Source organism: Carcharodon carcharias, chromosome 19 (assembly GCF_017639515.1).
Source record: "Carcharodon carcharias isolate sCarCar2 chromosome 19, sCarCar2.pri, whole genome shotgun sequence".
Lineage (NCBI taxonomy): Eukaryota > Metazoa > Chordata > Chondrichthyes > Lamniformes > Lamnidae > Carcharodon > Carcharodon carcharias.
The window spans coordinates 98485143-98499123 of NC_054485.1; the positions used below are offsets into that span (position 1 = coordinate 98485143).

The 13981-nt window shown below is 42.2% G+C and overlaps 1 protein-coding gene across 1 annotated transcript; it reads right to left on the bottom strand.

Moving 5' to 3' along the window:
• Window positions 1-2936: 2936 nt before the first annotated feature.
• LOC121291290 (probable G-protein coupled receptor 139) lies at window positions 2937-7071 on the bottom strand. The gene is made up of 2 exons (XM_041212361.1): window positions 7002-7071; window positions 2937-3874 (listed from the first exon to the last, which is right to left on the bottom strand). The coding sequence occupies exons 1-2, from the start codon at window positions 7069-7071 to the stop codon at window positions 2937-2939; spliced, it is 1008 nt and encodes a 335-aa protein (XP_041068295.1).
• Between the last annotated feature and the right edge of the window lie 6910 nt (window positions 7072-13981).

A 13981-nucleotide genomic window follows, 5' to 3' on the forward strand; every position in this document is an offset into this window, starting at 1 on the left:
ACAGCAGTCAATATCGATGGCTCTTAGGTCCCATTCAGTAATAATTTTCCAGCCCATTCTTCTTAAAGACAAATATGCCTCAGATAATGTTGAAGTGGTAAAGACTTCTAATAAACCTGCAGGTAGAGTCAAAGAATTGTGTGGTGAATCACGGCAAGATGCCACCATTGTTCTTTTGCTACATGCAGGAAGGAGCTAAACCCATCCAGAGTAGGGGTTGAAACCTACATTCATCTGGTCCATGTGCTGGCCACCTAACCACTTGAGCTGACCGCTGCAACGCACCCCCATCTTAGCTTTATCTGAAGCATATAGACAGCAAATAGCTTAAAGTGAAATTTTCATTTATCTTCACACTTCAATCATGTTTCTTAATGTTTCACTGGATGTGAGCATCGCTGTCTGGGCTGGCATTTATTGCCCATCGCTAACTGCCCTTCTGAAGGTGCTGGTGAGCTGCTTTCTTAAACTGTGGTGGAGTTACACCTCAATAGCGGTTAGGGAGGTAGCACGGGGAGTTTGATCCAGTGACAGTGAAGGAACTGCGATATCTTTCCTAGTCAGGATGGTTTGTGACTTGGAAGGGAACTTGCAGATGGTGGTATTCCCGTCTATCTGCTGCCCTTGTCTTTCCAGATGGTAGAGGTTGCAGATTTGGAATTTGCTGTCGAAGGAGCCTTGGTGAATTGCTGCACTGCATCTTGTAGATGGTACACACTGCTACTATTGTGCATCAGTGGTGGAGCGAGTGAATGTTTGTGGATGGGGTGCCAATCAAGAGGGCTACTTTGCCCTGGATGGTGTCAGCTTTTTGCGTGCTGATGGAGCTGAACTCAGTCAGGCAAATGGCGAGTATTACATCATTATTGGCTTTAAATTGAGCATTTCAATTAATGCCTGATGGCAGAATCAAGTGAAAATTGGCTGAATATGTTACAGTTCAGCGACCTCCATATACCCAATTGTATGACCACAATCGATGTTAATTGCTGTGCAAGCGAATTTTAAATACTGGTTAGGCAATTAACCGCATCAGCCTCATGAAATTTCACTGTTCTTTCGATCTGCACCTCATCTGCTAATTATTTCAACTGAGTTTTAGTTAGAGGTTTCAGATACTCCACCAAAACTTTTCCAATCCCAGAAAACCCGTAGCAATTGCCAAAGCCATGTAGCAATCCAACCACTTTTAAATTCCTCAACACAAAACTTCAGAGTCCAGCAATCTTCTGATAATCGTATTCACAAACTCCTACCCAATCAAGGAATTTTAATAATCCACCAAAGAGCCCCCAAATTTGTTATGACCACAGCCGGTGTGAATTGCTGTGCAAACCAAATCCCAGGGGGAAAGTTGTTTTAAGGGCCATAACCTTTCTGGTTCATAATCCGAAAGCAAGAAAAAGGCATAACACTCTGAGCAGTAAGATGTCCAGTAACATCTTGGAAATTTTAAAAATTAAAGTATAAGTTTTATTAACAGGATCTGCGGAGGTAGTGGCATTCTCATTGGACTGTTATTCCAGAGACCAGGCGCCATTTTCTGGGGACCTGGGTTCGAATCCCAATAGGCAGTTGGTGGAGCCATCGCCCTGTTCTACTCTGCATTGGACTCCACTTCAGAATAAAACGCTTGCTGCAGCACAAAACTGGCTTGACTGGATGGTGATTCAAACTACATCCTCTCCCAGCCCAACATTTCAAAAAGCTCCAGTCATCTCTTGATATCCAGCAATCTATAATAACTCTAATATACCAGTTTTCCACTTTCATCTCTGCTCCATTATCCTCACACCTCACTGAACCTCAGTCCCTTCCAAATATAACATCTTTCATGTTTGCATCTTGCCTTTGCTTTTGGGCCAGTAAAATATCGTATTCTCACCACCGTTTACATATGGAACTCCTGAAAATGTAAACATGTTTCTTGTAACATCTGATACCCTTTTGATATTCAAACAATCTCTCAACTTATCAAAAATGCGAATGTTAGATCAAATCGAATTAATTGTACCCCAAACCTAATATCTCTTTCCTTTCTCATGCTTCAAATACCCCAGGCAATTTGACTCCTATCAAATTCGGCCCAGCTTAATTAAATTACACACACACACACACAAAGACACCCAGCTTTCTTTACAGAATAACACAATATTCCCCAAAATATTTTAAAACATAACATCCATCCTCACGCCACCTTGCCTATATTCCTTGGTACGCTTGGCTCACACAAGTCAGTCAATCGTTGTTCCAAAATTAAACATTTGACCTTTGCTTTAAAAATGTAGCCCAATAACACTCTATTTGCTCGATATTTTTTTAGACATTCCCCTTTCCTCCCAGTCCCCTCAATAAGAGCAAACCGTTTCTCCGAATCTACCCTATCGGTAGCCATTCATATGCTGTAAATTTCACACAACGGCCCCCACACTTAGCAATATATTTTCTAGGTCATATAACGCTACAGTGTAAAATCAATCCTTTTTCTTTCTTTATTTCTTTTTCTCTTTCATCCACCTCCTTTTTCCTTTTCCTCTCTGTTAACCTGTGTCCGAGAATGGGAAAGTATCCTGATCGAATGGGATTCAAATTTTGAGTACACACGGTTGCATCCAACAACACAATTTTCAAAGCCCTCTGGCTCAATAACTTTGACATATATGATAAAGGCGGTGTTAAGGAAGCTTTCCTCTGTGTGGACACTGTGGCACAGTTGTGCAGATTTTGTCGTCAAAAAATGTGTTCGTTACGCAAGTAAGCATTAAACAATTAGTAACAGTCGTGACCTGTTGGCCTCATTATTCCTTTACATCAGGGTTTATTCTGCTCAAATATTACTGAGTAACGGTTCAATTTCAGCACAATCAGTTCGTTCTGTATTTAAGGAATACAACCTGGTTAGCAATGAAGAAAGAGGCATTGAAATGACGGTCACGTTATTTTCCGGTCTGGGATCTAGGCAGTTGTAACTTCAACTTAATTAATTTACTAAATGGAGTTAACGAATATTTAACTACTTTTTTCACCTCCTCTCTGAATTTTCTCTGCGTCATTCCATAAACACAAGTGTTTACAGAGGTAGCTATGTGCATGAGGAACATTCCAACCTCATTGGCGATGTATGAAGGATTTGAGTAGCTTTGGACAAAACCATTGGCAGCAATTCGAGTACTCAGAAAAGTCACTGATATTGTCATCCAGAATAGTATATAACTGCCAGACACAGCGAAGAGTAAGATGATGGATTTTTGCCGATTGTCTATCTCATCATCACTCTGGTTCTGGCCACTGCCCAGTCCTTTCAAGGCTCGGCGGACCCGGCTGGTCACAAGGATGTGCCTGGCGGTAAGCCCATTGAGCAGCAAGATGAGGAAGAAAGGGAGCAGTGCAATAGAGAGACTGATAACCCAAGAGAAAGCCATCCATCCCACAGAAGTAAAATAGGCCGACTTGGCCTTGCAACCCCACCATGTATTGTCAATCATAAACCTGGGCTCATACATGAAGTGGCAGGGGATGAACTTTATAATGCTGAGCACACAAATGGACACAATTACAACAACTGCATTTCTCTCGGTGCAATATCTGTGTCTCAACTTCTGACAGCATATGCTGATGAAACGGTCAAAGGTGAACGATATTGTTAACCAGACAGAGTAATCCATAGTAACCATTTTCAGGTAGGCATGTGAAGGGCAGATTGAAGATTGGGTTACGAATGAATAGGGAAAATAATAAGCAAGGATTTCTTGTACCACCACATGGAAGATTATTACCAGCAGGTTTGAAATTGCCATCGCCACCATGTAACGAGTGATTCCTTTGGAGAGACCGCACTTTCCCTGGGACAGGATCACAGCTGTCATCAGGGTCGCTGTAGGACATTAGAACCAAGAAAATAATTAATTAAATGGAGAAAACATGAGAAAATAGGGACATGTTTAGGCCATTTAGCCCCTCCAGGCTTTTCCACCATTCAATTAGATCTGGGATAATTTGCAGCTAAATCCATTTTCTGCCTTTCAACATACCCTTTAGTACCTTTGGTAAGACAAATCAATTTCAGTTTTAAAATTATCCATTATGGAAGAAAGGCCCAAATCTCTACCACCTTTTGCGTGAAGACATTTTTCCCAATGACAATCCTGAGAGGACTGCCTCAGCTTTTTAGATCATGCTCCCTCATCCTAAACTCCTCAATTAGGGGAAGTAGTTTCTCCTAATATACCCTAGCTATCCCATGAAGATGCAGGTTTGAGGGAGGCATCCAACATGATGAGGAATCTGGAGATTGTAGATAGAGAGAAACCATTCACTTCGCTGGAAGGATCCAGGACAGAGATGTGGAGAACTTTGGAAAAGTAATTGGAAAAGAAGACATGAGGAAAATGGTTTTTACACAGCGAGTGGTTAGGAGCCAGGATGCACTACCTGAAAATGTGGTACACACAGGCTGAATTGAGGCAGTCGATAGGGAATTGAGTTATTATCTGAAAGGTAATAAGGTGAAGGGCAACAGGAAGAACGTGGTGAAATAAACTTTAGGAATTGCCCCTTTGGGGAGAGACCATAGACATGTGAGGCTGAATGGCCTCCAGCTCTGCTGTAAGCATTTGGTGATTCTATTATTCTACAAACGTCAATGAAATCATCCCTTAGCCTTATGGATTCCAGGGAGTACACCCATTGTTTGTGTTATCCCCACTCTTCAAAGGAAGATAGAATTAAATAATGGCTGAATCACGGAAGGGAGGCATTCAGCCCATTGTGTCTTTGCTAGTTTTATTCCAGCGCTAGCCCCTCTCTCTCTGCTCTTTTCCATAATCCTGAATTCTCTTCCCGAAACAGAGCAGAGGCTGCATAATTTAATTTATTCAAGGTTGATTTAGAAAGATTTTTCATTGACAAGGGAGTCCAGGGTAATGGGGCTCCAAGGCGAAAGTGGAGCTGAGACTACAATCAGATCAGTCATGATCTTACTGAATGGCAGAGATGGCTTGAAGGACCCAATGGCATACTCCTGCTCCTAAGTCTGATATCCCTAGTTCTTTGCAAAGCAAGCCGCTCTCTCAACTCTTTCTCATAATCCTGCGAAGTATTTCTCCTCAGGTGTTCATCCAATCCCCCTTTAAAAGCCATGATTGAATCTGTCTTCATCACACCGTCAGGGAGCATGCTGTAGATTCTAACCACTTGTTGCATAACCGAAGTTTTCCTTAAGTCCTCTTCGGTTCTTTTCAATTCATCTTAATTAAACCTCCCTTTTAAGATGAAGGTATTGAGCTTATTTTTCTTACAGAAGGCCTCCAGTCAATGGAATTCTCTTCCCCAGAGACCACTGGAGAATGGATCATTGAATATATACAAGGCTGAGTTAGATTTTGCATTGTTAAGGGAGCCAAGGTTCATGGAGTCGTGGGGTTTAGATAGGAAAATAGACTTGAGACCACTAACAGGTTAGCCATGATCTTATGGAAAGGCAGGGCAGGATCGTAGGGTCGAAGTGCTTTCTCCTGTTTCAAAGTCCTATGTCCCTAGGTCCTCTGGCGTACAACCTTTCCACAAAGGTGAATAGTCTATCTATTCTGTACAGCCCCTCATGAATTTGAACATTTCTGTCAAATCTCCTTTCAACCATCCGATCTCTAAGGCAACCAGACCCAGCTTCTCCAATCTCTCATTATAATTGTAAACCCTCATCCGTGGATCCATTCTCATGCTTTCTACAATGTGGTGCCCAGAACTGAAACTTGTACTGCAGTTGAGGCCGAATTAATGCTTTTAGAAAAAATCACAATAACCTCTCCAATAAAAGTAAAATAGTGCGGATGATTGAAAAATTCAGCAGGCCTGGCAGTTTCTGTGGAGAGAGAAACAGGGTTAGCATTTCGAGTCCGTATGACACTTCAGACCTGGTTCATTATAGAAGAACTGCAATGGGGATAGGTGCGTTGTATCCGGTTTAAATATCAACCAAAGGAAGATTTGTTTCGCATTTTTTTTCAAAAACTCTTTCCTGTTGTAAGCTATGCCTCAATTTATAAATCAGCGGAGCCTGAAAACCATATTAACCGCTTCCTCATCCTATCCTCGTCAGCTCCATGATTTGTGCGCATATGTTCCCAGTTCCCTCTGATACCGCACCACTTTAAGAAAAAGGTGCTTTACTTTGTATATTATCTTTTCCTCTCTCCCTCCCAAAATGCATCACTCCACACTTCCCTGCATTATGTTTCGCCTGCATACGTTCGTCCATCTCACCAGCTTATTGAGTGTCCCTGAACTGTCCTCCTCACACTTCATAAGACTTCGAAGCCAACTGCAATTTTTTATATTGCGGCCTGCACACCCGGATCAAAGTTACGAATTATGGATGAAGAAAATCAGGCCCATAAACCAGCCCCCTGGGGAAATCTCACTCTACATTGTCCTCCAGCCTGAAAAGCAACCATTCAAATGACAGTATGTCTAAAGTCACCGGAATACTTCGTATTCATGCAGCCAATGTCCCTTTCATTGGCCCAGCTTTCACCTTCCTGGCACAATAGGTACAAATTGTGAGTGGACTCGGCCGCACGGATCCAGGTGACTCACACCCACCAGCATTCAAACCCAGTAATCTGACCGCCTCTTAGAACCAGCGATCTGGCGTTCAACCCACATCCGAACACTGACTTAAAAGGTGCATGTACTCATAGTTCATCAGGCCACGGTTCATTCCGCTGGATACCAATGTTAAAACAGAGGCCACCATTTAGTCACGACTTGCCTGGATAGCTAGAGTGCGAAAGTAACCCATTTACTTACTGGCTCAAATTTGCGCTTAAACGAAGGCACGCCCCTTACTAGAACGTCAACACAAATGTCACAGAGACAGAGGAAAGCAGGACATGAAAGTCATATCAGAATGCGGGCAACTCGACAGCAAAGGCCGGCAGATGAAAGGAGCTTCTTTTCCAATACTTTGCGCCTGAGCTACAATGCACAACATCAAGGCTTACCGGGAATACCGAACACTGCCACAATCGGGTAGCCGATTTCCTTCAAGTACAGGATTGGAGCCCGTCCCATTCTCACAGAGAAGAGATGCTCAAAGGAGCAGCAAACTGCGGGGATCTGACTGCCAAACGCTGAGGCTATCGGCGGCAATCAGACCCCTATTAATACCTGCGGAAATCCCCCTGTGGGACAGCGGAGTTACATTACAACTGATATTCGTTACAGGCTTTTGAACAAACATATTACTTTCTGCATGAATGACCTGACCGATCCCCGCCCTGCAATGCACTGTGCAGCTTAGGGGGGACATTTCAGCTTCCTCCATTTCACAATCCGTTCCGAGGTCTCAGTTTCCTGACTACACACAAAATTATGATGAGCTTTTCTTCTGAAATGAGCTTTTTCAATTGCCCGGCTAAGAGACGTGGAATAAAAATGAAAAAAACATCAAAGCTGGAGTAAAATGTGAATGCGTTCCGAAAACAACACAACCAATTTATCTGTAGTTATCTAAGGCAAAATAAATTATGGGGCCTATCACAGGGCTTTTGGACTGAGATTGAGCGAGTCTGTTAACAATCTTGCTGCCTTGTTTGATCCTGAGGTAATCTTCGCTTCCCATGTTCGTGCCATGTCGAAGACTGCCTTTTAACACATCCAGCTTCGGCCCTCCTCCATTTCATCTCCTGCTCTATACCTCATTCATACTTTTGTTGCATCTAGCCAGGATAATTCCAACGCACTCCTGGCTAGCGTCCAACATTCTACCCTCTGTAACCATAAGGTCATGCACAACTCGGCTGCCCCTGTTTTCACTCACAGCAAGTCCCATTTACCTCTCACTTTGCTCATTGGCTTACATCGATTCACAATCCAGCAACGTGCTCATTTTCGAGCTCCCATCATTTTTTAAAATTCTCAACATATCCTCCCCCTCTCCCTTGTTCTGTCACATCCCCCAACTGTCTGCAGTATCTGCACCCCTCCAATTTTGGATTCTTCAGCATCCCGGCATTTATTGATCCATCATTGCTTGGCGTGCCTTAAATTTCCTCGCCCCTAAACGTTGGAATTCCCTTCACACACCCCACTGTCTCGCTAATAGAAGGAGAAAATGTTAGACAAACTCTCAGCAGGTCTGGCAGCATCTGTAAAAAGAGAAAAAGATTGAACATTTTGGCTCCAATGTCACACTTCTTCAGACAAAGAATCATGTTGGACTCGAAATGTTAACTCTGTCTCTCCCTTCACAGATGCTGCCAGACCTGCTGAGGGTTTCCAGCATTTTCCATTTTTATTTCAGATTTCCACCATCTACAGTTTGTTGCTTTTATTTATCCCGGCCTTTCCACCTCATGTTCTTCCTTTGAGACACCCCTTAAAACCTACCTCTTTGGCCAAGTTTTTGGTCATTTGGCCTAATATCCTCGATGTGGCTCAGTGTCATGCTTTATTTGTTAATGCTCCTCTGAAGCTCATTCAGGTGTTTTTTTTTTAAATATTAAAGGCGCTATAAGAATATAAGTTGTTGTTGCTTACTTAGCTGTTATTTTCTAGGTCTCTATTTTAAACCCAGATAAGCTATATGCTCTGTCAACGTTATTATCATGTTACAATGCCACATTAATGCTTTTTTTCATCTGAAAGCCAAGATCTCTCCTCATTTAATAAATAAAGAAACCGCTGGAAAAATTCACGAGGTCTGCCTTTATCTGTGGGGAGAGAAACAGAGTTAACATTTCGATTCTGTATGACTCTTTTCCAGAGCTTGTTTAGTTGAAACTGGCGCAACGTGGGTACATGATCTTCCTGTCTGCAAAGGACAGGGCCCCGTGTATTAATATATGTAGCTTCCATAACATGTAAATGCTCCACACCATGAGTGCGACCGACAATTGTAAATTGTTTGCCAGTGTAATTCTTAGCACAATGAGGAGTATTTAGCAAATGTTGTCCAATTGCAGAATCACATCTAATGTTCGAGATTGTGTTTTAAGTTTTGCAAGCACGGGCTGGTTGGGTAGAGTCTGTGCTTGCCCATTGTGAACAGTGGCTCGGACATGCTGTTTGATATGATCTGCCAGTTTGGGATGTCCAGACTTCATACTTGGCATCACACTGGCACTAAAATTCATATACCACATTACTCATTTGTGTGATAGGCAGAATACCTTTTTGGCACGACAGCAGCATCCTGTTACTGTCGAATACCACTTGTGTTGCTACTGTATAGTCGCAGCGTGAAACATCTAGCTTCACCTGTTGCACATATTTATGAGATACTTTGCCCTTCCAGCGTAATCTAAGGTAGATTGGGCACTTTCAGGGAAGAAAGTGATGGCCTTAGACCCGTTCATGAGTTTGCCTGATATACAGAGCAAAATGATCTGACCAGCGGAACCATTGTCCTGCAGGATGTCTTTGATGTGACCCCTTTTCAGCTTCAAGCTTGCATAGTAAGCACGTGGCTCAGGCCCTTTTTACAAGGTTGCGGATAAGACCAACATTATAGCGTGTGGAACATTAACAATCCTCATGCCTATAGTGACCAGCGAAGGTCGGCTTGTGGTAGACCGAGATAGGGAATCTCCTGACAGATTTCTCAATGAGTGCATCAAGGAATTGGAGTTTATTTGACTGCTACATTTCAAAGGAGAATTTGAGTGCAGGATGGAGCCTTTTAAGACATATCAGGAAATTACTATGTGCAGCTACGGGTTTCAAAGTAACAAAAGCATCATCCGCATATTGGATCCACATATCAAGACGAGAAGCTTCGACAAATCTCTTTTTTCAGCAATACTAAATTAGATCATCTACAATCTACCCATCTTTGTACCCTTACCCTTGATACCATTGTTCAACGAAAATCTACCAATCTCAATTTCCAGTTTTGAATTAATATATTTTCGTGCGGAAGAGTTCCAGGCTTACACGAGCCTTGTTTGAAAATTTGGTTTTCAACATTACCACTGCAGGATTTAGCTCTAATCTTAATTTTGCACCTTACGTAATATCTAAGGCAATAAAGGTCATGGGGCCTATCACATTACTTTTAGTCTGAGATTAAGTCAGTCTTTTCGCAACCGTGGTGTCACATTTGATCCTGAGATAATCTAGCCTTCTCATGTTCTCGTAATCGTAGCCCTACTCTGCACATGCCCTGCAGCGGTTGAAGGAGGAGCTCACCACCACCTCGGGCAACAAGGAATGGGCAACAAATGCTGGATTAACCAGAGATGTCAACATCCCATAAATGATTTTTTAAAAATATTGTTCCGGACGCTCAATGCTGATGCGGTAGTTTCTCGCTTTCAACTCTATCCTATAACTTAAGCACCACAGTTCAATCGTTAATCAACCCTCCAGTTAAAGGTGTTGCACAATTATACTGTCCTTGCAGTTTAATGATATTAGCCCCGGCAAATTGGAACTGTCTATGTAGCATTCAACTCCCCCTTCCCGCAATACAACCTTCCAAATATGTGCTGACATTCCTGAATACAATTGAAATGGTGCAAGCTTTCTGTACTGATTAAACGTGACTGCCACTCCCCACACGATTTATATTACAGTCCTCTTGCGATAAAGACCAATATTGCATTCGTTTCTAAATTCGTTTTTTGTATAAGTCCACTGGCTTTACGTGGCTCCGTACGTAAATATCTCTGCCCATCCTCAGTTCACAGCTCCCCGTCATTTAGAAAATACATTGACCTACATTTGTAATTTCCAAATTGATGAGCTCACAGCATCGTTCGATGTGCCACAGTTCTGCCCACTCATTTACACTTATCTTTGCTTGTTTCCCTGATTCAGCGTTCACCTATACTCTGCCACCTGACTATGTTGCGTGAGCATTTTTATGTACACAGCCCTCCATTGCTTCATTCAATTCATTTGTAACTTGTCGCCCTAGCACACATCCACAACTAATCACGTCCTGCCTGTGTCGTTATGGTCTTTTCATTTCCCGGATTCTATCTCCTCCTCTGATGATTATTCGGTCATAGGGCAGCCGATTCAAGTTTAAAGCTGTCACTGACAGTGTCTGTTGGTAAATTAAACTTTGCAATGCTTCACAATTGTTCATTTTTCATCCAAAAAAAACAGCGGGTGACGACTCCCACAGGTGCTTGAGAAAGCCCGAATTCCTGTTTTCCCTACGAGAGAAGTTCTCAGGTACACAACGAGAAGACTTCCTTTCATTCCAAAAATGAATACTTCAGATACAAACTGGAAATGTTCCTTGTTAGCCTCTATGACTGGACCTCTATAACACAGTGGTAGGATTCCCCTTGCCTTGGCGAGTAACGAGACTACTCAGAGTCACAGGATTGTTACAGTACAGATAGAGGCCTTTCGGTTCCACATGTCGGCACCGGTTTCCGAATGAGCAATGCACCTAGTGCCTTTCTCCCACCTTCTCCCCTAACCCTGCACATTCTTCCTTGACAGATACCAATCCAAATCCGCCTTGAATGCCTCCTTTGATCTTGCCTCCACCACGCTTACAGGCAGCGCACTCTATACCCTAACAACTCGCTGGGTGAAAGAAGTTTCTCCAAATGTCTCCATTGCTTCTTTAGCCAATGATCTTCATTCTGTGCCCTCTGGTTTTCGATTCTTCCCCGATGGGAACAATTTCACCATATCTACTCTGCCGAGAATTTTCATGATTTTGGATATCTCTATCACATCTCCTCTCAACCTTATATTCCTCCAAGAAAAACCATCCCAACGTCTCCAATTAACCTACGAAACTGAAGTTCCTGATCGTTGGAACCATTCTCGGGAACCTTTAATGCCCTCCCTCTAATGCCTTCCCATCTTTCCTAAAAGGTGGCACCCAGAACTGGACGCAATGGTCTACTTGAGGCCGAACCAGCATTTCATACACGTTTAACATGACCTACTTGCCCTTCCACTCTATACCACCATTCCACGCATCTAGTATACTGCATTCTTTAATGACTACTCTCTCAACCTGTCCTGATACCTCCAATGACATGTGCACATAAGCAGCCAGGTCCCTCTGCTCCTGCAGACATCTTTTATTTTATATTGTCTCTCCATGTTCTTACTACTAAAACAAATCACTTCTCATTTTCTGCGTTGAATTTCATCTGCCATTTCTCCGCCCATTCCACGAGCTCACTTCCGTCCTTCTGTAGGTCTACACTTCCCTCCTCACAGTTCACAATTCTCCCAAGTTTCACATCATCGCAAATGTTGAACTTGTGAACTGTACATCAAAGTACATGCCATTAATATATGTCAGGAAGAGCTTGATTCCCAGCACACATCCCTGGGGAAATCTACCAAAAAAACCTTATCCCAGTCCAAAGAACTTCCATTAACCATTAATATCTATTTCCTGTCATTCAGCCTATTTCGTACCCATGTTACTAACGTCCTTTTAATTCCATGAGGTGTATGTTTTCCAGCAATCTGTTGTTCGGCTCTGTATCAAATGCTTTCTTCAAATACATGTAAGCAACTGCAAGAGCATTACCCTCATTGCCCTTTATTTTACTCCTTCAATGAAGTCCAGCAGGTTAGTTAAACACAATTTTCCATTAACAAGTTCATGCCGGCTTTAGGAGGAGTTAGATGTAACTCTTGGGGCGAAAAGGATCAGAGGATATAGGGGGAAAGCGGGAGCGGACTATTGTGTTTGATGATCAGCCATGACCATAATGAATGGCGGATCAGGGTCGAAGGGCCGAATGGCCTACTCCTGTTCCTATTTTCTATGTTTCTATGTTTCTTTAATGAACATGTGATTACCCATGTAACTAATCCTTTTGTCCCAAATCAGTGCTTCCAGAAGCTTCACCGCTGCTGAAGTTAAACTAACTCATGTGCTATTGCTGGGCTTATAGTTATCCCTGCTTTTCTCACAAGTGTGTAACAATTGCAACTGTATAAACGTCAGTCTAAGTAAGACTGGGAACTTATGGTCAATGCTGAAGACACGGATCACAGTGCCCTATTTGTGCACAATGAACTCCCACAAAGTATAAATGGTGATAATGGAATAATAACTTTTACAAGCACAAATTGTATTTATGTGGTTATTTTCAGGGAGTGCAACATTCACAGGCACTTCAGAGGGTCGCCATCAAATCAAATTTGTCACACAGCCACATCAGTGGATGTTGGGGATTATCCAAACTCTAGTTCAAAGAAAGTGTCAACAAACATATAATGTTATTGGAAATTATTGCCAAATACTCGTATCGTTGTCCATATATGAATGTGCGTATGTGTGTATGTATGTGTTTGTTTGTGTATGTGTGTGTGTGTGTGTGTGTATGAGTGTGTGTGTGTGTGTGTGTATGACTTAATTGGATTAAAGGCAGCTGGTCTGAAGGCTTTGTTTTAAACATGCTAAACAAGGGGGACGTTAAGAATGTAAAGACTAAAAGCGCTTTTGCGTTTTTTAATAAACCAGACTAGATTGTTGTCAAAAGAGGCAGTGAATTATTACACCTGGCCGGGTGAAGTGAAGAAACAGTGCGTTTATGTTTCCCAAATATTACTGGTAAAATTAGTACTATGTTAATTCCTTATATTCAGGTAGGTAAATTTCAAAGGATTAGCGAATCAATGGGTATTGCATTCAAAATACTTGTAAAGTAGTGAAGGTTCTGTGTAAGCGGGGGAGCGGCATTTTTAAGATCTAACAAGTGTGAAGAGCCTTCAGGATCAATGCCTCAGGCTGCTGTTTTCAAAGAGCTGAATTTAAGGAACCCATTTTGAATTGGCATGATTCAAGGTATTGTGTCTCACTGCCTGGGTCTCTTAAAATCTATGTACCATTACCTTAACGAAAGCATAACTGGGAGTTAGATGGACTCGGGACATAGAAGTTATCATTCAAATAACTTATACATCTATATATGTTCATAAACTCATTTCTCTCATTAACAAATGTTTAATCTAGTTTTGCAAAAAGCTACAAGGCTTGATGGTTTTA